The sequence below is a fragment of the Perca flavescens genome, chromosome 7, assembly GCF_004354835.1.
Source record: "Perca flavescens isolate YP-PL-M2 chromosome 7, PFLA_1.0, whole genome shotgun sequence".
NCBI lineage: Eukaryota > Metazoa > Chordata > Actinopteri > Perciformes > Percidae > Perca > Perca flavescens.
In genome coordinates, this window is record NC_041337.1 from 33,545,359 (window position 1) to 33,570,742 (window position 25,384).

Below are 25,384 nucleotides of genomic sequence, written 5' to 3' on the forward strand. Positions count from 1 at the left end.
TGGGGTTAAATGTAACATTATGATATACACACATGGGGTTAAATGTAACATTATGATATACGCACATGGGGTTAAATGTAACATGCACACATAGGAAATAGGCTACTAGAATGTAAAAAACAAAATTACAACTTAAAGCTATAGTGCGTAGTTTCTGTCTCCCCCATGAGGAATTCTAAGTAATGACAACAAAACTGTTGGGGCATCCACATGATACAAGCCTTCCGTGATCGTATACCCACCCCCACCCCTCCTCCACGCTAGTAGCCAAGGAGGACATGGAGGATTAATAAAACATGATGGACTCTTCAGAAGAGCTCATTATCTTCACTCGAGTTTCTGCGCGGGAAAGTTGCTGGACAACACAATCTTCTGAACATAGTCATACTGAGATATCCAGAGAGAGTTGTGTGGAGCTGATAGTCTTAATTAGCTTTGTAATAACTCATTTGGCGATGGCTTGAATGTGGAACGTTCATTAATATCAAAAAGTTACCAATAAAGCTTTAAAGTTACGTGTGTGACTTTAACTTGTACTTTATCATTATCTTTTTTATTTATCTTTTATTAGACTATTCAGAATTAAAAGTATTGGATTATTTGCAAAATGAAATTTGTGTAAAGTAGTGAAGTATTAGTAACAAAAAATCTTCTCAATTACAGCTGATTAAAATCCTGCATTCAAAACTGGCCTTAGTGAATACTACAGACATATACTTAAGTAGGCTATCAAAACTAAAGCTATTAGGCAGAATGGCCTCTTTTTTGCCGTTAGCCTACATGTCATAGTATCCTGATGTGTTTTTATTACACATCGCAGTACTGCACTAAGTGCAACTTGAACAAACATAGGTTATACTTTATAATATACTTTATATCTTTATAAATACTATTAACTTTTAAGTAGGTTGTACATTTGTATACACCACTTGTATATATGTTTGTACATTCTACCTTTTACAAGTTGTTCTTGTATTCCATCCTATCGCCATCAACTTGTACAGAATGCTGCTGCTTGCTTTTTAACAAATACGTCTAAACGTGCACACATCACTCCTGTTCTCTATACCCTACATTGGCTCCCTGTGCGTTTTAGAATCGATTTCAAGATTTTATTGTTTGTTTTTAAGGCCTTAAACGGCCTGGCCCTGGAGTATTTGTCCGAAATCTTAACACTGCGTGAGCACAACCGGTCCTTGCGGTCTTCAAATCAGCTGGTTTTAGAAGTCCCAAGGTCAAAGTATAAACGGTGGGGTGATCGGGCTTTTGCAGTTGCTGCCCCGAGACTCTGGAACAAGTTACCCCCTGAAATTCGGACGACTACAGATGTAGCACTTTTTAGCTCTAGACTTAAAACGTATCTGTTTAGAAAGGCTTTTAATACATAGTAGTGGTGTGACAATTTCCCTCTCCTATTTTCTATGTAACCTTTTCTGATTTTATTGTTTCTATATGTCATTCTTTTTTGTATGATGTTATATGATGTGTGTTTTAGTCTTGGTTTCTGATGTGAAGCACTTTGGATACCTGTTGGTAACTGTAAAGTGCTATATAAATAAATGTTGATTGATTGATTTATTATTTCTTGTATATTTTGTGTGCTGTGTGTCTGATATTTTGCTGCTGTAGCACTGAAATTTCCAAATTTGGGATCAATAATGTCCATCTAATCTAATGCTATCTAATCTATTATTACTGATGCCTTAACGTGTAAGTCAAATAAATAGCAGCTTGGTTGTATGTAAACCTTTAATCTGCCAAGTAATTACAGTCAAATAGCCTATGTGTAGTAAAGTAAAAGCACAATATTTCCCTATGAATTCTAGGTGATTAGAATAGAATAGAATAAATAGATGTTTATTGCCATTTGCACAGGTACAGGGCCGTACAGGTAGCCTACATTGGAATTTATGTGCCTTGCTCCTGAAGTCAGCTCTACAACAAATATAAGAAGAAATACAATACAAAAAATACAGTGAAAATATAAAGCTTTATAAATATAACACAAAAAAAGTTGAACAATTTAAAAGACAAAACAGCTGTAAGATAAATAAAGTTATAACATCATTGTAAAATGGCACCAGAAACATGTACTGTATAAAAAAATGACTACTTTCAGATATAATTATCGCACCTGAGATTTTTCACATTCTTATTATACACAGAAAAAAATGAATAAGAATACGAATCAAGAATAAAGTAGCATTAAATGGAAATACTTAAGTAAAGAACAAGTAGCTTACACATGCTAAGTTAGCCTACTTTCAACCAGTGCAGAATTTACTGAAAGAAAGAAGTTAAAGTGGACGCGTATTACTTTTTTTTCCCATATCACGTGAACGCAGCATTCGTCTTCGCCTCTCTCTCCCTTCACTTGTTTCTCTTCTTCTCTACTCTACTCTCTGCAGGGCAGTAGGGGGTGACGGCTTGTTCTTGGAAGAGCCCAGCCTGCCTGCAGAGTCACTCACATTCCTGGCTGGGATTCAATGACTGAGCCAGACACACAAACACAGAGGGAGGGAGGGAGGGAGGGGGAGAGAGAGAGACGTAGACGGAGCGCGAGGGAGAGAGAGAGCCATAGACTGGGGGAGAGAGCGAGAGGGAGGGAGAGAGAGAGAGAGAGAGAGAGGGAGGGAGAGAGAGAGAGGGAGGGAGCTGGCTCTCAGACTTGTCTTCTCCATACAGTCAGAGTGAACTGCGGGGGCAGACGGAGTGGATTGCGGCAGTCCTCGACAGCGGAAAGAGCCTCAAATAAGGTTTTTTTTTTTTATCGAGCTGTATCGACTCACAACTCACGCTTTTGTTTCATTTTTTCGCCTACTTCTTTTTTTGGATTCGACTAACGGAACTTTTCGCTTACTCTGGAGTTTGGAGAGCCACCCCCCGCCCCCCCTACCCTCCGAGATATGGACAGTCGGCGACCCGCTGCAGGGAGCGACTGGCCGGTGTACACTCAGTAGTCGCTGGAATAAAAAACTGTAAACTCGCCGTTTGGGACTTTTTTTTTACTGGATGTTTTCATGAAGCGCTTCGCAATTTCGGTCAGTTCTGGTACACCGTGGATTTACCGGGCTCAGAAACGGAAAGATACTGGTGTTTTCCTGTCGACAACCAGAAGGATTTACGCTTCTAAAGTTGCAGGAAAAACATGGAGACTGTAAGTCGGCAGAGCTTCCAGCCTCATCCGGGACTGCAACAAACTCTCAAGCAGTTTCACCTCAGCTCTATGAGCTCTCTTGGCGGACCGGCGGCTTTCTCTGCCCGGTGGCAACATGAGCTTCTCTTCAAGAAGGACGGTAAGGAGCCCGAGCAGGTTCTGCAGCATCTGCCGCCGCCGGTGATGCCGGGCCCGCTGTTCATCCCGTCGGACCGCTCCACGGAGCGCTGCGAGACGGTGCTGGAAGGCGAGACCATCTCGTGCTTCGTGGTCGGCGGGGAGAAGCGACTGTGCCTGCCGCAGATCCTCAACACGGTGCTGAGGGACTTCACCTTGCAGCAGATCAACTCGGTGTGCGACGACCTGCACATCTACTGCTCCCGGTGCACGGCGGACCAGCTGGAGATCCTCAAAGTCATGGGGATCCTGCCCTTCTCGGCCCCGTCCTGCGGCCTCATCACCAAGACGGACGCCGAGCGGCTCTGCAACGCCCTGATCTACGGAGGCGCCTACCCGCCGCGCTGCAAGAAGGAGCCGAGCGGAGGCTCGTCGCTGGAGCTGGAGCTCACCGAGCGGAGCTTCAAGGTATACCACGAGTGTTTCGGCAAGTGCAAGGGCTTGTTCGTACCGGAGCTGTACGCCAGCCCGAACGCAGCGTGCATCCAGTGCATGGACTGCAGACTCATGTACCCGACGCACAAGTTCGTGGTGCACAGCCACAAGGCACAGGAGAACAGGACTTGCCACTGGGGCTTCGACTCGGCCAACTGGAGGGCGTACATCCTCTTGGGCCAGGATTACTCTGGGAAAGAGGAGAAGGCCCGCCTGGAGCAGCTCCTGGACGAGATCAAGGAGAAATTTGACTTCGCAAACAAGTACAAGAGGAAAGCCTCGTCCAGGGTGAGTTGGACTTCATGCTACATATACTGAACCTCACCATGGAGCTCTGTGTTTTCTGCGTGCTTTGCAGCTCGTGAAGTTTTTAATTTTTATTTCCCACATTATCCTCCATCCTCAAGATCCAGTGTATGCGTTTCAGCTCTGAGTGTTATATATATATATATATATATATATACCTCCCTCTAACAGCACACAGTTTGTTTAGAAATTGCTTTTTCAAATACAGTATTATCCACACATTCAAAAGGCATTCATATCCAGCAGGTAGTGTACCCACCTCAGATGGAAATTTATGGCTCTCAACATTTTTGGAGGGTTTGGAAGGGTGGTGGTGGTGGTGGTGGGGGGGGGTCCCCCATTAAAAATGTCCCCGGCTAGAAACTGTTCCAGCTGCTGGAGGGTGTGCTGTAGATATCGGTTTCATGGTTGTGATTTTTCAGCTTGTGGTCCTGGGAATCCCAGTTGTCTTTGAGACGGTTCCCTGTGGGGGCCCCAGCAAAATTGAAATTTGCCCCAGTTGCATAATGCATGAAAAAAAGGGGTTAATTCCACAACCACTTAATACATTTCCATAATTAATCCGGGGTTTAACCTTTTATCATATGGATATCTGTCGTGCACTGTGTGTTAACCACTCAGGATTTGGTCATCTTTGACATATTGTTACTAATTGGGCCTCATCCAGTAGTGACAACAGAACGCCTCTGGTGGCAATAAAGCCATTATTTGCCAGTGAAACACCTCTCAGGCCCACTTTTATTGGCCCGCACTGTAAATACAGTATAATTTACCAACAAATGGCTCAATGGGACGTAGTAAACAACATTTAGGGGGGAGTGTGGCAAATAAACATGAATTCGGATGTAAGTGAGGAAATAATTTGTCTTCCTTTCCCAAGATTAAATGGCATTTCATTCCACTCTTTTTTTCACACACATACACACACACACTCTTACACAGTCTACATTTTTGGTTGTTTTTTTATTGCATGTGATCCCATTGTAAGGGATAACACTCCCACAGCAGTGGGATTATTCTTCTTATTCCAAAATTTGCCAATTTTGTTTGTGTGTCTGTGAAGCTTTCTGTGTCACACTGTAATGCAATGTTTGTGTGGTTGTCATGTGCCTGACTTCCTGTGGGTTTAATCAGCACTACTATCAGTGTTAAAGGCTTTTCTTTCTCTCTTTTTTTTCTGGTTGTGTCCACACACATCCTTCCACATCTGATTCTCTTTTTGCGCGAGATAGTTCTAAAATGTTTGAATAACCAGAATTAGGGCATCCATGCAGGTATTGGCTCTACATGTTTCCTGTGTTGTTGTTGGTTTTTCGTGGTCAGATACAAGACTTTGAGACCAAATGAAGTAGTTCAGACATCTGAATCTGGTGTTCCATGCTTCCTCCAGCTCTGCTTTTCGGGGGCTGGCTGACTGTAAAAACTGTATGAAGGGATTATAATGTCTGCAGGCAGGAGTTTGCAGAGAGAGTAGTTGGGTGGTAGACTGATTTAAAAAAAAAAAAAAAAAAAAAAAAAAAAAAAAAAGAAATCCCACCCCCCACCCCTTAGAAAAAAAGGCTAGTGCAGCCATTTGCATGAGCTGTTACACATGAATGGAGTTGATGGAGCAGGGTTTAGAAGTATTGTGGTGGAAACATAATATGATCCCAACAAAGGAGAGCATTCAGCAAACATCGGACCCCCCCAACATCCACCTACCCCAGGCCAGCCACCCACCTCTGGCATACATGCACCCACACACACACACAAACAAACACACACACATAATCATCCTCCCCCCCTCTCTTACTTACTTTTTACTCCAATCTGATTGAATCCAGAGTGTACTTCTGGGCAGCACACTTGTTGATGAGGCACAGAAAGCAAAAAGTGTTTACAAGACGCTTCTATCTAGCTCTCCGCCGAGGCTCCTTTCAGAAGGGGTCTGCCGAAGAAAGAGAAATCGGGGAGACCATTGAATTTCCCGAAGAGTGCCAAAGTTCCGCCATGCATGGCGAACAACCCACTCCTGGCACACACTTTCATTTAGACTCAAGTGGACACACCTCGAGTACCCCCACTTTCAGGGGGCCTCTTCTATTTTTATAAGTGCCGACGGGGCACCCGAGTGTTTAGCCCCAGGCTTATTTGAGCCTCTATTCCCTGCTTTTTAAGTTGACTCCTCCCTTCTTTCTTCTTTCAACGCAAGAACCTTGTTTCAAGAAGAAAAAAACGCTAATGAGGAGAATACATGCTGGGCAGGAGTTGAGGAATATTGCTTAACTTATGGCAACAGAGCTCCCCCTTTTTGTCAGCACATTTTCGGCACCAGCCGAAGCCCCTTTGAGAAATGTTCTCGGGGGATGCGAGGCAGAGTGCTGCACTGTGTCGTGCAGCCTTTCTACTTTTTTTTTTTTTTCTTCTTCAGCGCACGAGAAAACGCCATCGTCTGCGTGCCGGGGCAGCTCTGTGAATATTAATGAGGGCGTTTGCAGAAGTGTTAGCGGCAGTCTGGCACGCAGACAGACACAGGAAGCGTTGCTGTCGCACTTCCCTCCCTTTTTGCAGATGCTCTTTCTGAGAGCTTCCTTCTCACACATGCACACGTCTGAATCCTAGACCAGTTTGAGTGAAAACTGGCTCATTACTTGAAGTGAATTTGCAGTTGAAGTTCATTCTCTGTCCCTCTTTATCTCAGAGGATGTGAGCCACGTCGTTGATTTGTGAACGAGCAGCGAGCAAGTGCAGCAAAACTGTCGAATTGTTAAATTAGTTTATGTGCTGGGTGTGGAACACTTCTCGAGAGTTGCTCACGCCAGCCCTCGGCTGCGAGTCTTTTGGTTTCTGGCTGGCGCACATGTGGGTGGCACACATAATCAGTGGCTTTCCGCATCAGGATGTTTAGATAAGGGTTGCGGCGGGCAGATTTAGTATGTCGCTAACTTTATAATTCGCCCTCAAGATGATGTGATTTCTGCACAATCCGTCTGTTTCACGGAGATATGAGGAAGAGAGTCGAGGGCTTGGAGAGGGGGCCGCTTGCTGTCGAGCCAGCTCAAGCTTGAGTCATGCATTGTTGAAAAACCACCAAGTTTATGTCAGACTTTCTCTTTTTTTCCCTTTTTTTTTTTTTTTTTTAGTGCCCTGCTAAAACGGCGAGGGGTCCCGTTCAGCCTCAATCCAGGCCTGTGTTCTCAACAGCTCCTTCCCTTTTTGGAACTAGATTTGCTTTTGTCTTTGTTGAAGGCATGCTATCGGGCACGGCCGTTTTGATTGCAGATCATTTATTAGAGGGAGACAGGCGGTTAAGTCAGCCTGTGTGCCGACATTCCAGGTCTGCCACTCCTTTCGGAGAGGTGAGGAGGTTTTATAACCGTTGTATGAAAACACTCTGAACAATCTGTGCTCGGCTTGAATGAAACGTGTCAACAATGCCTCATCAGCTGCTCGCTGCAGGAAACAGTAATCCAGATTTAGGACCCATCCAGTGATTTTCATTTTGATTCCAAAGTGGTGGGAAGAGATTTGTTTTGAGAATCGGTCGGGACGATTGTTACGCTTATGCTCCGTTATGTTACTGTGCTAACACCCGACGCGTTCCTGCAGGCTGTTCCCGTGCTTTATCCTGCAGTTGTAAAATCTGAAACTAAAGCGGACCAGTGTTCTTTTGGCACCCATTAAACCCTGAAAATGGCACAAAAAAAACAAAAAAACATTGCACTCCAATATCTGGCAACCATTCTCTAATGCGCAGGAGCTAAAACTTCCCCTTTTCTACTTCCACAACCCCCACCCCACCCCCCTTGAGAAGCCCCCACTGCTGCTTGGGATATCTGGCCTCCAGCTGAAGAGGCTGCTTGTTTCAGCAGGGAGGTGGGGCAGTAGTGGTGGTGGTGGAGGCCCAGAGGAAGTGAACTCCCCAAGGGGATATAGGCCCATGTCCTGTTTCATATGCAAGGCGCGGTGTCGGGCTAAGCCTGCTGACAGCCAGCCGTGTCCACACGGTGGACAGGACAACAGCTGGTAAGCTGCACATTTCAATGGCTGCTGAGGGAATATTTCCATTTTTTTTATTTTGAATGGGTGTTTGGCAAAAAAAAAAAAAAAAAAAAAAAAAACTTGTAACAGTCGCAAAAGTCTGCCGCAATTTCGTCCTGGTTTTAGAGCTTTAATGCTGCCCTTTCTGTTTGATGGCTCTCTTTTTTTGCCTATCAAAATAGTATAATTTACAATTTGCTCTCTGTGCTTTGTAAAGGAGGAAGCCACCGATTCAATTAGGGCCTGTGTAATGAGTTCTGCTGCCTGGCCAGGCTGCCAGTCTGGGTTTCTAATGGAGGACAGTCAGTCCCTGCTTTGAGGCATGGGCCGAGGGTCAGAGAGATCAATGCCAAATTGGCATTCAAGTGTCTTTACGTCAAGTGGGATTGAAAACTCCATCACTTCTGAGCTTAATCGAAGCGGATTGACAGACGCAACAACGGCGAGCGCTCCCTAAGTGGAGCTGACTGGCCGACATTCTGAGAAAAAGAGGGTTTCTTCTTCCAAAAGAAACGCACCTTTTTTTCTTTTCTTTTTTAAGATTTGGGGCTGTAATTGTTCTTAGCCTGAATGGTATGCAAATTAAGGTTACGGGTGTTTGTTAAATTAGTCGATTAGTTTGCGTGCCGGCTGTGCCTCCACGTTGGTCGTGGATTTTCCAAAGCCGTTTTTATTTTTCTTCCCCTCTGCAGGAAACTCGGTTTGATCTTTTATCCCTTTCTGGAAGAAAAAAAAAAAACCGCTCCGTAAAGAGCGACTTTGCTCTGAGGCTTCTCGACATTATCTCTGAGAAACAATTGGGTCGAGAGATGAAAGGTCTGCGCGATGATTTTGATGTGCCTTTTAAACGTCTGTTTCCACCACAGCCGCGGACAGGAAAGCACCACAGCACACTTAAGCAACGGAGAGAGAGAGAGAGAGAGAGAGAGAGAGAGAGAGAGAGAGAGAGAGAGAGAGAGAGAGAGAAAGCATCACAGGTTGTTGTGTTGTCTGGAAACATTTTTAGAAGGCTTTTTTTTCCCCCGATTCTTTTTACACAGCATGTCTCCCTTTCTTTCTAAGCGTTTAAAGTGGTGCGAGCAAAGGGGGATTTTCCCTGTTTCTGCTCGATTGTGCACATGGGAGAAAAGCATGTAGAGAAAACTGTAGGTGTCGGTGGTGGCTGCTTTTTGTAGGATCCTGACTTTACTGTCACTTGACATGCCGTGATTACCTTGTGTGTGTTTATCTTAGTGTTCAAAATGCCCCTTTGATAACTCAGAAAGTTCTATTAAAACCAACCAGGTACTGACTGAAATGGTACTGATAACTGTCACGTAGCAAACCCTTTCATTGAATATATGATTAGATTAGTTCTCTCGCTTGCTTATTCTTTGATAAGATACTTCCCAATTACATCCCAAATGTTGCCGGTGTTACATTATTCAGGCAAACCTCTAGTTCAGCTGCTAGTGTTTAGACAAGATTTGCCATTTTTGAATGTTTTTTTCAAGAAAAAAGTTAGTATTTCTCAGAAGGAATCGCTAACGCTCTTGGTACCATATCTCTGTTATCATATTGGTCCCAAAACATTTCAAACAGTGCCTTTCCCTACCTAGAGTTTGATCTTGATTTAAGGTGCAAATAAATCTGTCCTGCTGTATTTCCAAAGAATAAATCCAGCTTCTCTTGGGAGACAACTTTGAAAGCATTATAAAACCTAATAAACTAAACTTCATCAATTAATCTCAGTCATTCAGATGGCATTGCAGACCCATAGTGGTCTCCGATCACCAACTCTGGACACCTTTCTCAGGCAATCTTATACGTCCGGTGAGTTCAAAGACCTTGACATTACAGCTATCTTTGACAAATAGCAGAAGTCGCATTCAGAAGGAGACAGTGACTGAGGAGAACAAGAAAAAGAGAAGTTCAAGCACTCATTGCTAGCCGTCGTCTGCCCCCCCCACCTCCCTCTCTGGCCCACTGGCTTCTACATCCATCAGCAGCGTCTTCATGTGACAAACGGGACGGGCAGCGATCGGCCAATTACTTCATGAAGAACTGGCTGGCTGTGGTCAGTCTTTGTGCGTAGGAGGAAACCAGGGGCAAGGGGAAGGAAAACAAGGCGCTCTGGGGCTATTGGGCTACCTCCCACCTACCCGCCTGTCCATTCAAAAAAAAAAAAAAAAAAAAAAAAAGACAGAGAGGAAAAAAATAGGATCCAAAGAAGTAGTCCATGTTGCCGTTGTGAGAAACCATGCATGCAAGGCTGTCTGGTAAAGTGGTTCATGCGAAGCTCAGAGCAAGTGCGTTTGAGGAGCCAGGAGCATGCGTGGAAATAAAGCATTTCTTCCCACTCAGTGAAACCCCTTCTCAGAATATTCATGGCCTTCCAATAAAGCGGAAAACTAACAAGCACACTCAGCTTGCCGTGGCTATTCTGAAGTCTCTAAGAGACCATGAGCGTGTCTCATTGGAATTATTGTAAGAGGGGCACAGAAGACCGAACCCGGTGACCTCCTCCAGGTGTTGCGTGAGAAAAAAATAAGCTCTTTCCTCGGTGAGATGGTGCAATTTGATGTATGACTTGACCACTGGCTTGTAAACGGCACTGTGTCAATTTTTTTGCAAGCATTCAATATTGATGGTAGGTTTCTGTAGGCGGCGAGGTCTCGCATGTTTATTTAATGAGAGGATCTTTTGAAATATTCATCAACACACATGGCACTGTTAGCCCAGCTATTTTCCTAACTACACATCCCCGTCGAGCACTATCCTCTAACCTTTTCGCCTCCTTACCTGCCCTGAGGCGGCTGTACCGAGGATGCATCGGTGATGCTCAGATGTGAGGCCAGCATCGCACTGAATTAGCATTTCGGTGTCTGCCAAGTGGCAGAAAAGCTTCAAGCTACACACAGACTTTCCCATTCAGACCAAAACGGCAAAGTTCACACAGTTTACCACTGAGCGATATTGCGATTGGTGATTTGCAGGTGAAAAGACGTCTGGGCTTTCTGAAAAATTGGAAAAGTTTATAGACGATTTTGTCTCTTCCGCATATTTGTGTACAGAGCGCACACATTATAAACCTCCAAGTCATATCTGATCTGAAAGCTGTTATGCTATCTGTTTGGCTTGACGTGGTCGCTTGTGTTGCACATTATCATGGGGCTCAAAGTGAGATCCCAGATCCGCCCCCCCCTTTTATGCTGACGTCTGTGGGGATGCTTGAGAGGCATCACCGGATATCCATGTAGGACATGCTTTACTTAGGAAGGTCCCAGTCATCCTATTGTCGTGCTGTATTTTTCTCAATCTGCAATCAGCACTTTTAGCCCCAAAGATGTAACCATTCAAAGAACATGTAAATCTTTGAGGGGTGGAACAGCAGGACTGGTTGATGGTTAAGGACGAGTTTTCAAACTGGAAAACACTGCCAGGGCAATGGCTTTCATTGCGAGATGGAATGGTTGGTTGGGTGGGGGGTTTTACTTTGTGCTGCGTCAGCCCAGGAGCACCCTTTGTATATGACAGCAGTGTTGGCCTCTGGAGTTGCCCCCCCCCCATTCGTACCCCCCCCACCCCCATGCACCCATATGTTTGGAGGAGCAGCCAGCAGCACGCGACCTTTCCCTCCCCAAATAAAGAGGTGACCCACCTCACCCCTCGCCTCTCTTGAAGCGCAGTTGGCCAATTGCGTGCCGCTGAAATACTCCCACGGGGCAGATGGCTGTCTGACGAAGGCAGCTAGACTCGCAGACACACACACACACACACACACACACACACACACACACACACTTCTATCCAACAAATCAACATCCACCGGCACTGCGACGCATTCGAACGAACATTTGCGTGACGAGATGTGCGCTCAGATGTGTTTCAGATTTCGTCGAAAGATTTTGGGCTTATACAAAATATGCGAGACACATGGGAACGTTTAAATAGCAAAGGCTGCCTTTGCCTCATTTGGTGTGCGATTGTGCATGGAGCTGGTTGAGTACATGATTTGCAGTCGTTCATGTGTGTGTGTGTGTGTGTCTGTGTGCATGTTCTGTGCCTGGATCAGCTGTAGGAGGAGATTAGCATGAGCTCACTGCCTACTTATTTCCATCCCCATCTGCCTGTCTCCCACAGTGATGCTTCCACACACACACACACACACACACACACACACACACACACACACACACACTACAAACATGCATGAGCACAGACATCCACACAGCACCCAGATCCCACCCCCGCAATGCCTAGTCTTATAATGAATACAGAAGCAGACAGAATCACGTGCAAATACACACACACACACACACACACACACACACACACACACACACACACACACACACACACACACACACACACACACACTTGTCAGCTGTGTAGCAACATCCACCAGGCATGGCCTAGAATATCCTCCCATAGTGTCATGTCAGAAGCCAGTGGTCCATGTCCCACTGTTGGGACAACAATTGACGGGTTTTCTTCAAGGAGCTTTTCCTTCATCATGTCAAAGGACAGGTAGAGACAGAGAAGGCAGGTACAGGGAGATTTTCAAGCTAATATTAAGCTGAGCTAATCTTATTTCTGATTTAAACTGGCACGATTCCACCAAGGAGGATGCTGCCAAGTCGACTCAGCAGCTTTGCAAAATCTCTGACAAGTGGATGGGTTGATGGGTGATTGTGAAAGATATGGATTATCACAGCAGGGAAGCTTTACTTTTAAACGCGTTGAACACTGTGAACACTTAAGTAATGGTGCAGAATGAGACCACTGACTGGGTTTGTTTCTTCATATATCCTTTTGTGTGTTTATCCCAAACATCCATTGGAATTCTGCTTTGGGTACCCAAGGCAGGTGGACACATTGGGGTTTATGATCGGTCTGTTCTGGTCACATTAATAGAGATTTGTTTTGGTCAAAAATGCGTAGTTCAAAATATTAAACCTTTGACCACAGTTGCAGCAATGTATTGCATAATCTACCTGTCTAAAAAGAAAGAGGATTAACCAGAGCCAACATTGGCCTTGAGTGGTTTTTACCATGTGGCTTGTCTTCAACATGAAGGTACATTATGATTTATGGTTCGCTAAGAAGACGCAGGTTTCGTTCATCCGTCGTGTCCATCGCCATTGAAGTCCCTTGAGCACAAGGCCTAGTTCACAGAGCTTTCACCTTTTTTCTTCAGAGCACAAATTTTGTGACAAGGCGGGCATTAAATACTCCACTACCCCCCGTTAGAAATAATGGTGCGTCAGCTCTCAAAACAAGCATTTGGCGTCCATTCCAAAGGCAGACATTGATTGAAGCGTTTGAAAGGGCTCGAGGTGTATTTTCTGTTGTTGTGAAGGCCGGCTGGGTCATTGGGAAACCTCTTTGTGCTTTTTTGTTGTGGGGGGTCACATTGGCTTGGCCTCAGCCATGTGGAAGGGCAGCTCTGCGAGGTGTGATTGTAAGAGTATGGGGGGATGGCTGTATGCTGGCTAGCCATTGTCACCTCTTTTGTGGTGGGTATCAGCTGTGGATCTGTGATTGTGGGACAGATAGAGATGATAACCCAGCACCCCATCCCCCCACCCCACCCCCTCCACTGTTGGGGTGATCAATGCTCCCAAAGCGCCTGAGTCATGGACCATTGCTCATTGTTTGCCTCCCCCTCCTCCATCCGCCCTCTCGCTTCTGTTTGCTCATCTTTTCCTGAAAGCGTCATGGCTGCTGCTGTCCAGCACAAACCAACAAAGAGGTAGCCATGTAGGCACGTGTCCTTTTTATATTCACGTTCGTCACAGGGTACCCACGGGGTTTTAAAGGTATTAAAAAAAGTCTTAAATTTAGAAATTTAAAAAGGCAAGTATTCAATTTTATATAATTATTATTTTTTCTTATTTCTTCTTATTTATTTTTTATTTCATAGCATAAGAGCTCTAAATGCGACACATATTTGATTCACTTTATGTTATTAGAGTACAAGCACACCTCACAAAGCTATTGTGTATTAAATATGAATGTTCGGTTTTATAATAAAATGTTTTTTTTTTAATTCAGGTAACGTTACTTGGTAAACACTTATTTTCTCGGGCTTAACAGCCACACTGATTTTCCATTATATGGTCGTGAAGTTGGCATTCAATTTCATCCTAGGTGGTATTAAAAAGGTCTTAACAAGTCTTGTTAGTCTTGCTACTTTTGCCAATCTAAAACTGATTCATATGAAACATTGATAAAACGTTAATTGAGTGTAGGACTGAGCGATATGGAGAAAATCAGATATCACAATATTCTTGACAAATACCTCGATATCGATATTGCGGCGATATTCTAGGGTTGACAATTGGTGCTTTAACAAAATATCTTCACACACTGATTTTAGATAAATAATCATCAGTAATGTGGACATAATGTCTAAGTGGAGAAAAGGCAAATACAACAGCTAGAACAGGCTGGTAAATTCAGAAACACTTTACTATAATGCAGCCTTTAAAACCAGTAAAAGAACACACTTATGTCATATCAAGATATTACGATATCCGAAATCCAAGACGATATCTAGTCTCATATCACGATATTGATATAATATCGATATATTGCCCAGCCCTAATTGAGTGTATTGGGTTGGGCCGAATAGAAATACCTACTTGTGATTTCACTGGACAGTTCTGCAATTGCAATTTAAATTGGAACCACAATATGGTGTGCTTTAAGGTTTAACTTGGATATTCCAATAATGACTGTTAACTATTAGGGATGGGTATCGTTTGGATTTTTACGATTCCGATGCCGAACCGGTACATTTAAAACGATTCCGATTCCTAAACCGATTCTTGAAAAACTGAAAAATGACATCAAAGAAAGGCTCTTTGTATAGAGGTTTTTTTTAATTGAAAATGATTTCAATTTAACAATATATTAACGTTTTTAAAGTTCTTAAATGTATTATAAGTAAACCTAAGTCACCTAGCGATCACGTGCAGTGAATGGTTAATATGCTTTTACGTCCGTTTTGGTGAGAGGGAGAGGGAGAATATGGCATTTAAAAAGTAGCCTACATCTATGTTAGCTCGCTAACGGTAGACTACAGAGAAAGTGTGATATTTTCACGTCCGGAACCGAAATGAGGAACCGAAATTTGCGTTCTAATCCGGTCCGATTCCTACCGGTTGGGTAGGAACCGGTTCCGGTACCCAACCCTATTAACTATTCACACGTTATGTCATTTACTCTTGACAGCTATCATGGTAACTTGGTGGAGTTGGTTGGACGGCGTCCGACAATGTTTTTGTAATTTTCTGAAACAAACGAGCCAAAAATCCTGCCTACTTCATGGAGGGATTGGTCAGGTGTGTGGAGTTAAGAAAGTAGGCAAGGTTTGACCTTAAAGCTGTCATTTTTCATTCCTCAAACAACTACTTGGGTCATCTTTTGTGTGTGCAGCCGATTTGTATTACCAGATCAGTTGCGTTAACACCTCATAGACATGGCGGGCTTTTTATCTCCTGTTTGATTATGGAGTTGGACGACACGATACGAGCAAATCTGTTTAACACAACTCTTGGAATTTGTAAATTGGACTTTTCAAAGTCAGAATACACCTTTTTTAAATGCTTTAAACTTCTACTTCAGTGCACTCCTGAGGGAGGATGTGCATACTAGAAGGGTATAAGAGTCTGAATATGAGGATTATGGACATGGCTTCAAAAAATTCAATTCCAACACTGGACAATACACCAGAATCTGCAAGCAGTGCATTTTCTTTACAGGCGTTTGCAGGGATTATTCCGGTAGCCTAATGAATGAGCCATTCACTCAGACTGTACCACGAACACAGAGCTGTATTGTGCACTTCTTTTCTAAGAAAAGGTGTATCTTCCTAGCAGTAAAGTACAAACTACAATCACCTCTGATCTTTGTTTAGTCTGCTCTGACTCACAGCTACGTCTAGCTGCTCTCGGTATGGGTTAATCTTAAACCGGATTAATCAGGGAGTGGACCAACTTGCCCTATTGATCCAACAAAGCAACTTCATCCTGAACTGTGATTGGCCAGTGTAACCTTTCTTAGTGTATCAGATAATCAGATGTTTATTTTTTTATAAGCAGTGCTTTATGAGGCCAGGTGCGCCACAATAGGAAAAAGATCCAACCGAAAGTGGGTTTCGTGTCAGCGCAGCGTAACACCTGAGAAGTTTTGGAGGGTGAGATCATCGAGGGTTTTGAAGTGAAAGCAGTCGGCGAAGGACAGGTTTAGGCTGATTCCAGTCGGTGAGTGCAGACTGGAGAGCAGGGTTGGACCCAGCTGGGGGAGAAGAGCTTAGACTGGCAGAGACCGGCTTTCAATTTAGGCTGCCCGGGCAGAAACCGAAACGAAGTCGGTGAACAGCAGCCACACCTCAGCTGCAACTTGTCAGGAAGTCAATGTGGAAGGTGTGTGTATCTGTCTGTCTGTCTGTCTGTGTCTCTGTCTCTGTCTATGTGTGTGTGTGCGTGCGTGCGTGTGTGTGTGTGTGTGTGTGTGTGTGTGTGTGTGTGTGTGTGTGTGTGTGTGTTTGATTGATTGATTGAGCAAACCAGGGCCTCTTGGTTGAGGCAAGGGCTCAGAAGGCTCAGTTTACTCCTCTGGAATAAAGTGTTGCAAACAAAGGTTTAATGCTGTGGTTAACATCCTTCCTCCAGGCTATCCCGGGCCGTTCCTCCCCTACAAGTCACCAATCTCGTGAATTGATCCATCCCGGCCGCACTCTGGCAAATGAAGCGGCCGTGCCGATGCTAAATAAAACAATATGCTGAAAGGAGATCCCTCCTCCTGGCACGGATGCCTGCTTCTCAGGTTCAGGAAGCCTTCACCAGGCCCAGACTTGTTCCTTCTTTGCTTTAACCAACAATCCCCCTAAACTCAACCCGTTGATTTCACATCCCATGCCCTCTTCTCCCCCCCCAACCCCGTCACCCACACTATTAATTTCTTATTGCGAAGCGCGCACACATGCAGACGCAGAATAGATTTCGACAAACTCCTGCACATACAGTACACGCACGTGGCTTTCCAGGCATCCTCTATCTGTCTATACACACACTCGTCCAGGCACACAAACGTGCGCGCACACACACACACACACACGCACACACACTCACGCACACACACTCATTACGCAGAGCAGACAATAGACCTCTTGAAGCCCTTGGCTTATAATTAATGTAATTGTAGATCTCTAAGACAGTGTAATGTGTGGCGAGTGTAACCGCCTCTGACCCCCAGTGAGCACAAAGACATTATTCTCAGCGTCTTCCTTCAGAGAAACACTGCCAAGGCTATCTTGTATCAGTAGTGCATCTGTTTGTATAAAGCCCACTGCCATTTATATATGTCTGCTGTGTGTGTGTGTGTGTGTGTGTGTGTGTGTGGCAGCACTTGTGGTTTGCAAAGCCGTCACACTTTTCTAACCAGCGCTTTAGCAACGACGAAGCATGTCTCACACATTCTGGGACAGAAGCTGTTAAGAAGACCATCAGATTCCGCTACGAATAGCCTATCTATTTGATTATATGTTTAAGATGATTGTCTGAGAGGGTTGCACCTGGTCTCAACTGGTTATATCGCTTGATGTGGCATCTCTCTCTCTCTCTCTCTCTCTCTCTCTCTCTCTCTCTCTCTCTCTCTCTCTCTCTGGTTGCTTTGTGTGAGTGTGAAACAATATTGATTTGCTGATATACCAGCTCAAGTGCAAATGCATCCCTCAATGCACTGATTTAACACCCAGTCAACGTTGTAGTGTGTGCACCAAGAACAACGTAGGGCTATTTTTTTTTTTTTTTTGCACGTTTCACAAATTCTACTCCCCCAGAATAATGCAAAAAAAAACACTAGAACATGATGGAAATGTCTGTTTTCTTTGTGTCTACATGTGCAAAACATTTGAGCGAAAATGATCAAATAATTGCACAACTTGTATATCCATAAAACACGTTCATACCAAGCTCCAGATATCCTTTTTTTTTTCTTGACGACACAATTTCTAGAAACTAGAAACATCTCGCAGAAGCAAACGTCTAAATAATTGGATTAGTGCGATCTGTCGCCCAGCCCTAGAGCAGTTAATCTCCCAAAACACAGTCGATAAGAGTTGAGTGGCTTACTGCAAAGTGTGAGATGAGGTTATAAAGATCATAATCGAGGTGAGGTATAAAATATCTGCCATATCCACCTCTCACGCAGCATGGCCAAGTGTGAAATCAGTTTTTCTTTTTTTTTCTTTTCAGAAGTGGTTTTCATTTCTCGTAGATATAATCAAATGCGAGCAAAAGAGGTAAGATCCGATCACGAGTAGTTGCCTCCACATGCATTTGGTGTTTTTTAAGCCAAGTTGAGGGGTGTACTGCGGTCCCTCTTATCTAGATTTAGACACTATCTGGACACACCGTGATACAAGACACCGGGCCCGAGACAAGAGGAGAGAGCACCGAGAGTTAGCTTGATTTTCCACAGAGCAGAGTTCTGACAAGAAGCCGAGTGGGGCGGCACTGTTTAGTCTCAGCCCAAGGACGAAGCCCGAGCTGTTATGTCTCTCTCTGTCTTTTTGCTGTTTTTCTCACCCTTCCGTGTTTTTCTTGTAGTGGTTACTTTCCCCGCGTCGAACCCCTTCCTCTGTCCTGCCAGCCCCCCCAGCCCCCCACCCGACCTTTCACTTGCTTTCACCCTCTCGGCGGTGAAGCCATCCAGCTCGGGAAGTGCTCCGAAACATCAGATTCCACTTCCTGCAGCAATCGATACATCTCAGCTCCTACAGACACACACCCAGGGCTGAGATAGCACAGGCACACATGTACTCTCCCTTTCCCACACACACACACACACACACACACACACACACACAAATACCCACACCTGGTGTGATTTCATGCTGTAGGCTATGCATTCTGATCCCACGATCCAATATTATTGACCTAAAGTAAAAATATTGATACATATTATCTTCAAGATGTGACTTTTATTTTTAAATTCCTACTTTATATTTATTCTTTCTATTAAAAAGAGTAGTTATTTTTTTATTGAAATGTCTGGAAGAGCTCAGTAATGAAATTATCAAATCATATTTTAGTTGCTTTTTGTAAAATATATATATATATATATATATATATATAAATGTAACTGATTGTGTTAAATGGGCTTATGGTATCGTCTTGTGTCGGACGCAGACCCCTGAATTGAATCGAATAGATATGGTATGGTGGCAGACCTTATGATATCAGTAAACATTGTGTGGTTGTCCAAAGAATCGTTAAATAGCTGATATTAGTTGAGGAAGTAGGCTGGCGGGGTGTTTAAGAGATTTCTTAGGACAGAAAGGGATTTTGCTGACAGAGTTTGGTAACTCCTTCCCCCCCCCCCCCCCCTCCAGCGTGGGAGCACACAGGAGAAGAGTTTGGATCGAGATTTCCTGCCTCACAGCAACGGTAGGACTTATCGTCTTTCACCGTCACGTTGTATTGAATAAGAAGCTGCATAGATGGCCCGATGCCACGGCTGTTCCTCCTCCCCTACGGCAGTAATGAAGTGATAGATCCCCGATGTGGATGGGAACCGAAGTGAAGGGATGACCTCACAGCCACATAATCGCCGCGGAGGGACAGGCCGACGGGTAATGTGTCCATTAGTCTTCCCTTTGCCGGAGGAAGAAACCAACCTGGCTGGCAGAGGGATGGGATGGAGGACAGGAAACGACACAAGTCCTGCTCTCTTTCCTCTCGGGCCGACTGCTTTGACCGAACTGAACCGAATCCTCACTTGTGTTGATTTTGTGGCGTTTTGTCTCAGATCGCCTTCTTTTTGAGTGTTAATGTTAGGATTTCATGTGCAAATACTGTTTTTGGATCTTTGCCAATTCATCATTTGATGATTGATTTGACACCGAGGGCCCTATCTCGCACCAGGCGCAGCAAATGCACCTGCGCCCATGGGCGTGCTGGTCTCACAGGGACGTGTGTTCAGGTGCATTCTGGGCGTATTGCTACCTTGAGGCAGCGGGAAGTGATCGCACCATTGACCAACAAAAACCTGGTCTAAAGTCAATAGCGCAGCATTTCATTGTTATTTTAACAGAGCATTAGTAAACTGCGCCTAGGCTCGTGCACAGCACGCACGCGCTATGCTTGTTTTACACACACACACACACACACACACACACACACACACACAGGGAAGCGCAGCAGCACACAAACATGCAAAAGATTACAACAAATATTACGGTGCAAATCCGCCATCATAATAGCAATGCTCCAAGGTCCAAACGCGCCTGGCTTTTAAAGGGAATGGGAGATGATCTCTGATTGGTTGATTGCATGTTACGCCCCAAAACACACCTATGAATTAATGAAGACACTAAGTACAACCCTTTTGAACCATGCAACTGGCGCACGGAACCTTTTTTCTGCCGTCAAACTAGCAAAAGTGGATTTGGACACGCCCTAAACACACCGGCGCCAGGCGTTTCACGCCGTGTGCTTAGATCGTTAAAATGGCGCCCTTTTACATTCAATCTTTTTTGTGCTAAAAAAAACCAAATAAATCCCATGTTAAAATCCCCTTTTAACATGTTAGGAGTTTACTGACGAAAAAAAAGCTTTGTCACAGCTATTGATATTCAAAACCCTTCTACTGAAAGTCTGAATAAAACCATCGTTGACCCCCACGTATCGGTCTTTGTGGTTGTGTAAATGTTTCCTACTGGGGGGGGGAGCCTGTTGGTCCTCGGCCCGGCCTACAGATCACCGCTGGGGGATCAGAGAGGTTGCTGATGCCGGAGTTTACTCCCCTTCATCATGTGCCCTGTGTGGGGTGACTGTCAGTGGACAACAGCCAGAAGCCTAGGGCCTAGGGCCCTTTTTACTTCTTTTTTTTTGTACAAAATGAAAACACAACACATATACAGTACACACAACAGAACCGGTGAACCCCGTAGCAGTGTCACGTGTGTTGACTTGCTGCACTGCAATCCCTCCCACTTCCCCTTTTCTCAGTAGCAGGGTGAGCAACGTGTCGGCTGTCGGTCACAACAACCCTGCAGACTCCGTCGGCGTGAACTTGCACCGCAGCGCCGTGACAGGCAGCGACTTAGACTTCCGGTTTCGACACCACGCCAACTTCCTGTTGCGCCTCCGCCCTGCCGTCTGAAGTTTCTTCAGTGCTCCTGACGCAACAGTCCCCCGAGTTGTCTACACTTTGTGTCTGTCACAATGTCAGTCTGTGCCTACTAAAGGCCCCCTGACACACCATGGGGATCGTTTAGCCACTAAAACCCAAGTAGTTGTTATAAAAAAAAAACGAATTATGTCAAATTTGAAAGATATTGGATGTCGTAAAATACCGGCTTAAGGAAGCTTCTGCTTCCAGTATCAGCCTTCCAAAAACCTATACGTGCCAAAACAAACTCCAGTCCCCTTCTCCCTCACCACTGGAAAGCATGTGATTTGGCTCCCGAATCAAGCCTCTTGCTCTCTCTTTTCTCCCTACGTTTCTTTTTCACTCGCTCGGCCTCTCCCAGAATTCAACAGTGGAACAAAATGTCCAGCTCCCGAGTGGAAAGCACCAGTATGTGCTGGCCAGGCCGGCTCGATTTTTTTTTTTTTTTTTTTTTGAGGCTGCCCAGCACCCTGCAGCGAACCAAAGGGCCTCTTTGTGCTCTGCCCTCACAAAGATGTACCCTCTGAGCCGCAAAAAGGAAGAAAAAAAACGCCCCAAAACAAAACCAACAGCAGTGTCCTGGCCGGTGGGGGTGGGGGGCGGGGGGAGGGCTGGGATCCTGCCTGCTGCCCGACACGCAGGGTCCAAGCGGAGGAGCTGCCCAGAATCGGAGGTTACAAATAAAACCCGGTGAATAAGCCAGAGAGAAAACAGAGGAAGGAAGTTTTCCGTTTGAGCTGAAAAGGGAAAAAGGCCTCACGTGGTCGGCTTCCAGCCCCCCGCCCCCCCCCCCCCCCCATTCCTCTTCCTCATGTACTCAGCCACGATGGCCTTGCAAAACGCTCACGTTTTTGTCTCATCCAGCGATAATGATTGGGATTTGGTCTGACGTTTGGCTTGAAACCGAGACTTGGGTTTTCTCGGAGTGTGTGTGTGTGTGTGTGTGTGTGTGTGTGTGTGTGTGTGTGTGTGTGTGTGTGTGTGTGTGTGTGTGTGTGTGTGTGTGTGTGTGTGTGTGTGTGTGTGTGTGTGTGTGTGTGTGCAGTGAAATTCCTCTTGTCACATGAAGTAATTGCTCCGGAGCAAATCAGGTTTAAAGCCCAGACGGTGACACCAGGGCACCAGACAACAGGGATTGTATTTTGAAAGAAATAACAAACTCATGACTATCAGCGCCTCTGACTGTCATACACAGATATCAAGACACAATCTGCAAGCTGCTACATCTCCATTCACCGCGCCTTGACTGGGCTTTATTTGCACTGTGTGTGTGTGTGTGTTTGTGTGTTTCCATACAGTAGTGCTAATGAACTTTGAGCCTTGTCTTGAGGCCCTGGCAGCTGTCTGCGATAGTAAAAACCCAGTCGGCAGCCCCCGTGAATGTTGGTTTTTTTGCCCTTGATAATGCGGCCAACCACTGAGCATTCCACCCTCTCAGCTTTACGGCATCAGATACATATACGCCTCAGTACCTGTCTCACACACACACACACACACACACACAGTGTGGGCCACCTAAGTGTAGACTGCGGGCTGCGTGCAGGGCGCGTCGTACAAAGTCCCATTCAGAGTGTTAATTAGGCTAACCTAAAGTTCAGCGACAGGCAGTTCATTACAGAAATAGCACCGAGGTCCTAGAAAGGATGGCTTTAAATGTGTGTGTGTGTGTGCGTGTGTGTGTGCGTGTGTGTGCGCGTGTTTGTGTTTGTGTGCCGATGTTACAGGGCACAGCCAGAACTAGCTACCACGGACATTTCTATTTCAGTCTGTTTGTTCGATGGGGCCGCAGACAGTCAGACACCTCTGTGGCGTAGAGGGAGGGAGGGGAAACGCGATAATGGATTTACTTTAGTGTGTGTTTCAAGGTGCCAGACAGTGTCTCTCTCTCTCTCTCTCTCTCTCTCTCTCTCTCTCTCTCAAAGTGGGCTACGCAGGAGCTTGAGCATTAGGGCAAGGCAGTCTTCCTTTCATGCTTGGAGAGAGCTGCAGCAGTAAGTGAGAGAGGCATCAGACTAGTGTGTGTGTGTGTGTGTGTGTGTGTGTGTGTGTGCGTGCGCGCGCATGCTTGTGAGTCTATAATGCACCGCCTTCACACAGCACAGCGCTCTGGCCCTGCATTATCCCAAATGCTGCTGCTGTGATTGGAGCGGTAATGTGGTTGCTAAGCAAATGCAGTGTTCTTGGACTAAATCGGAATGGGCAAGACGGCTTCCTGGCTGGCTGGCTGGCTGGCTGGCTGGCTGGCTGGTGGGCCGGGCTTGGCTGCTGCTTCCTCTGATGCTGCTGCTGCTGCGTGCTAACATGACCCACACACACACACACACACATGGCTGAACCTCAGAAAGTAGCTTTTATTAGTCTCCCCCCCTGTGTTTACATTTGTCCAGTGGATAAAACATCGCGGCCGTGGTCCGTCTGACATGTGTCTGGTGTGCTCCACCATTTTTGTTTAAACATGTTCAGACTACTCATTCATTTCCCACAGCTGCAATTACATTTCTTAGAGCTCATCAAACGAGTCATCGCCCTTTTCTGTCATTTCGCTCGTTATAAATCGGGGAAAAAAAACAACCAGTTGTGAGATCATTTCCACCAAGTGATAGTTGGCTCTTTCAGCAGTTGAATAATGAGTTACACAAGTCAGACACTAGTAGGCACAACAAAAGGTTGCAGCGTGTATTCGTGGCCTCGTAACGTTACTGTAGCTGAAATAGTAACACTGCTAGTTCCTGAAACAACGATGACCGTGATATATTTTATGTACGTGTCATCATGCCACTCAGTGGAATCACATGACACCAATACAAAAGATAGTTTATCTACAGCTTCCGGTCCAACGTCCTTACGCAACCTACTCTACATTGCACAAAATAAGCCACAACACAATAGTGTAAGCCATAAAATATCTCTTCCAGACAGAAAATCATTGAAACAAAGCTGGCTATCTTTTTAGCCCATGCTTGTTCTAAAAAATTCTGCAAATAAATTTTTTTTTTTTCACGTTCAAACTAACGGATTGTACATCCTGCCTCATCTCTTTAACTTCGACTCTGTTAGAGAATTGCAATCTTAAATCCTGATTATGTGCAGACAGTGGTAAGATACAGCCTGCCCGGCCACAGCTTTTTAAAGCAGTATTATTCGACTCAGAAAAGATGCTGCACACAGTACAAAGGCAGATAGTGTCATGTTGAGAAGTCTCGTGTTTCCGGTAAGGCGAGATGGTAGCTGGGGGGTCAACTGTCCTGGCGGTGCAAGGTGGGGACAGGCTGGGAGATCAGTTCTTAAAAGTCGACTTTAATTAAAGCAGCAGCCGGTTGGGTTTAGCGGTGAGCACGACACGTTCCCGTCCGGAGACCTAAGAGCGACGGGGCCGGCAGATGAAGCCCGTCCAGACCTCAAGAAGTGTTGATGTGGAGGCCCACGCGGGGATCCACTTTCAGACGTGTTTGGGGCAGTAGTGCTGTCTATATCTGTGCATGGGTTTGTGCGCGAGACCAGGATGTCACCTACTTTTAGCCTCACACTCGCCAGTGTCACATTTCCTCACCTTACGTCTGAGCCACTCGGCCGAGCGCTGCTGCTGCTGCTGTGCGTCTTACTCCAACACACGGAGCGCGCTTTCTGTGAGTCACCCAGCGTAGGCGTTGTAAACACACCAAACCACTGTGCTTTTGTGGATAATTTGTCTTTTCAATACCAATAAAGTCATTTACATTCCGTTTGCTTATTCAATTTAGACTCGACAGAGACATCCAAGGGGGGAATAAAAGACCAGTGCCGGTGGATGTGGCCGACTGTGTGTGTGTGTGTGTGTGTGTGTGTGTGTGTGTGTGTGTGTGTGTGTGTGTGTGTGTGTGTGTGTGTGTGTGTATACTGTATGAAAGCTAACGTGTAAACTTGGAGGCAAGTGAATAGTGGAGCTCCACACTGTCACAGCTCCATGTACGCTGAAAACAAAGTAGGGGTCTAACCTGAAATGTTTGGCTGTTCCTTTATATGGTCCTTTGCTCCATGATGTAGATCAGCCAAGTGTTTCGGCTGCTTGAAGTGGGTTGAGTGGGTTAGCGAGGAAAGGCCTCATGTGGGCCTGACCTGATTCCAGCCAAGCATCGCGTGCCTGAC

The 25,384-nt window shown here is 45.3% G+C and overlaps 1 protein-coding gene across 1 annotated transcript in view; it reads left to right on the forward strand.

The window, feature by feature from the left end:
* Nucleotides 1-2,632: 2,632 nt before the first annotated feature.
* Nucleotides 2,633-25,384, forward strand: part of skia (v-ski avian sarcoma viral oncogene homolog a) — a 90,229-nt gene continuing 67,477 nt past the window's right edge. The window contains exon 1 of the mRNA XM_028582856.1: nt 2,633-4,057. Coding sequence (XP_028438657.1) covers nt 3,149-4,057 — 909 coding nt within the window. The 5' untranslated portion in view covers nt 2,633-3,148. The remainder of the gene's footprint in view (nt 4,058-25,384) is intronic.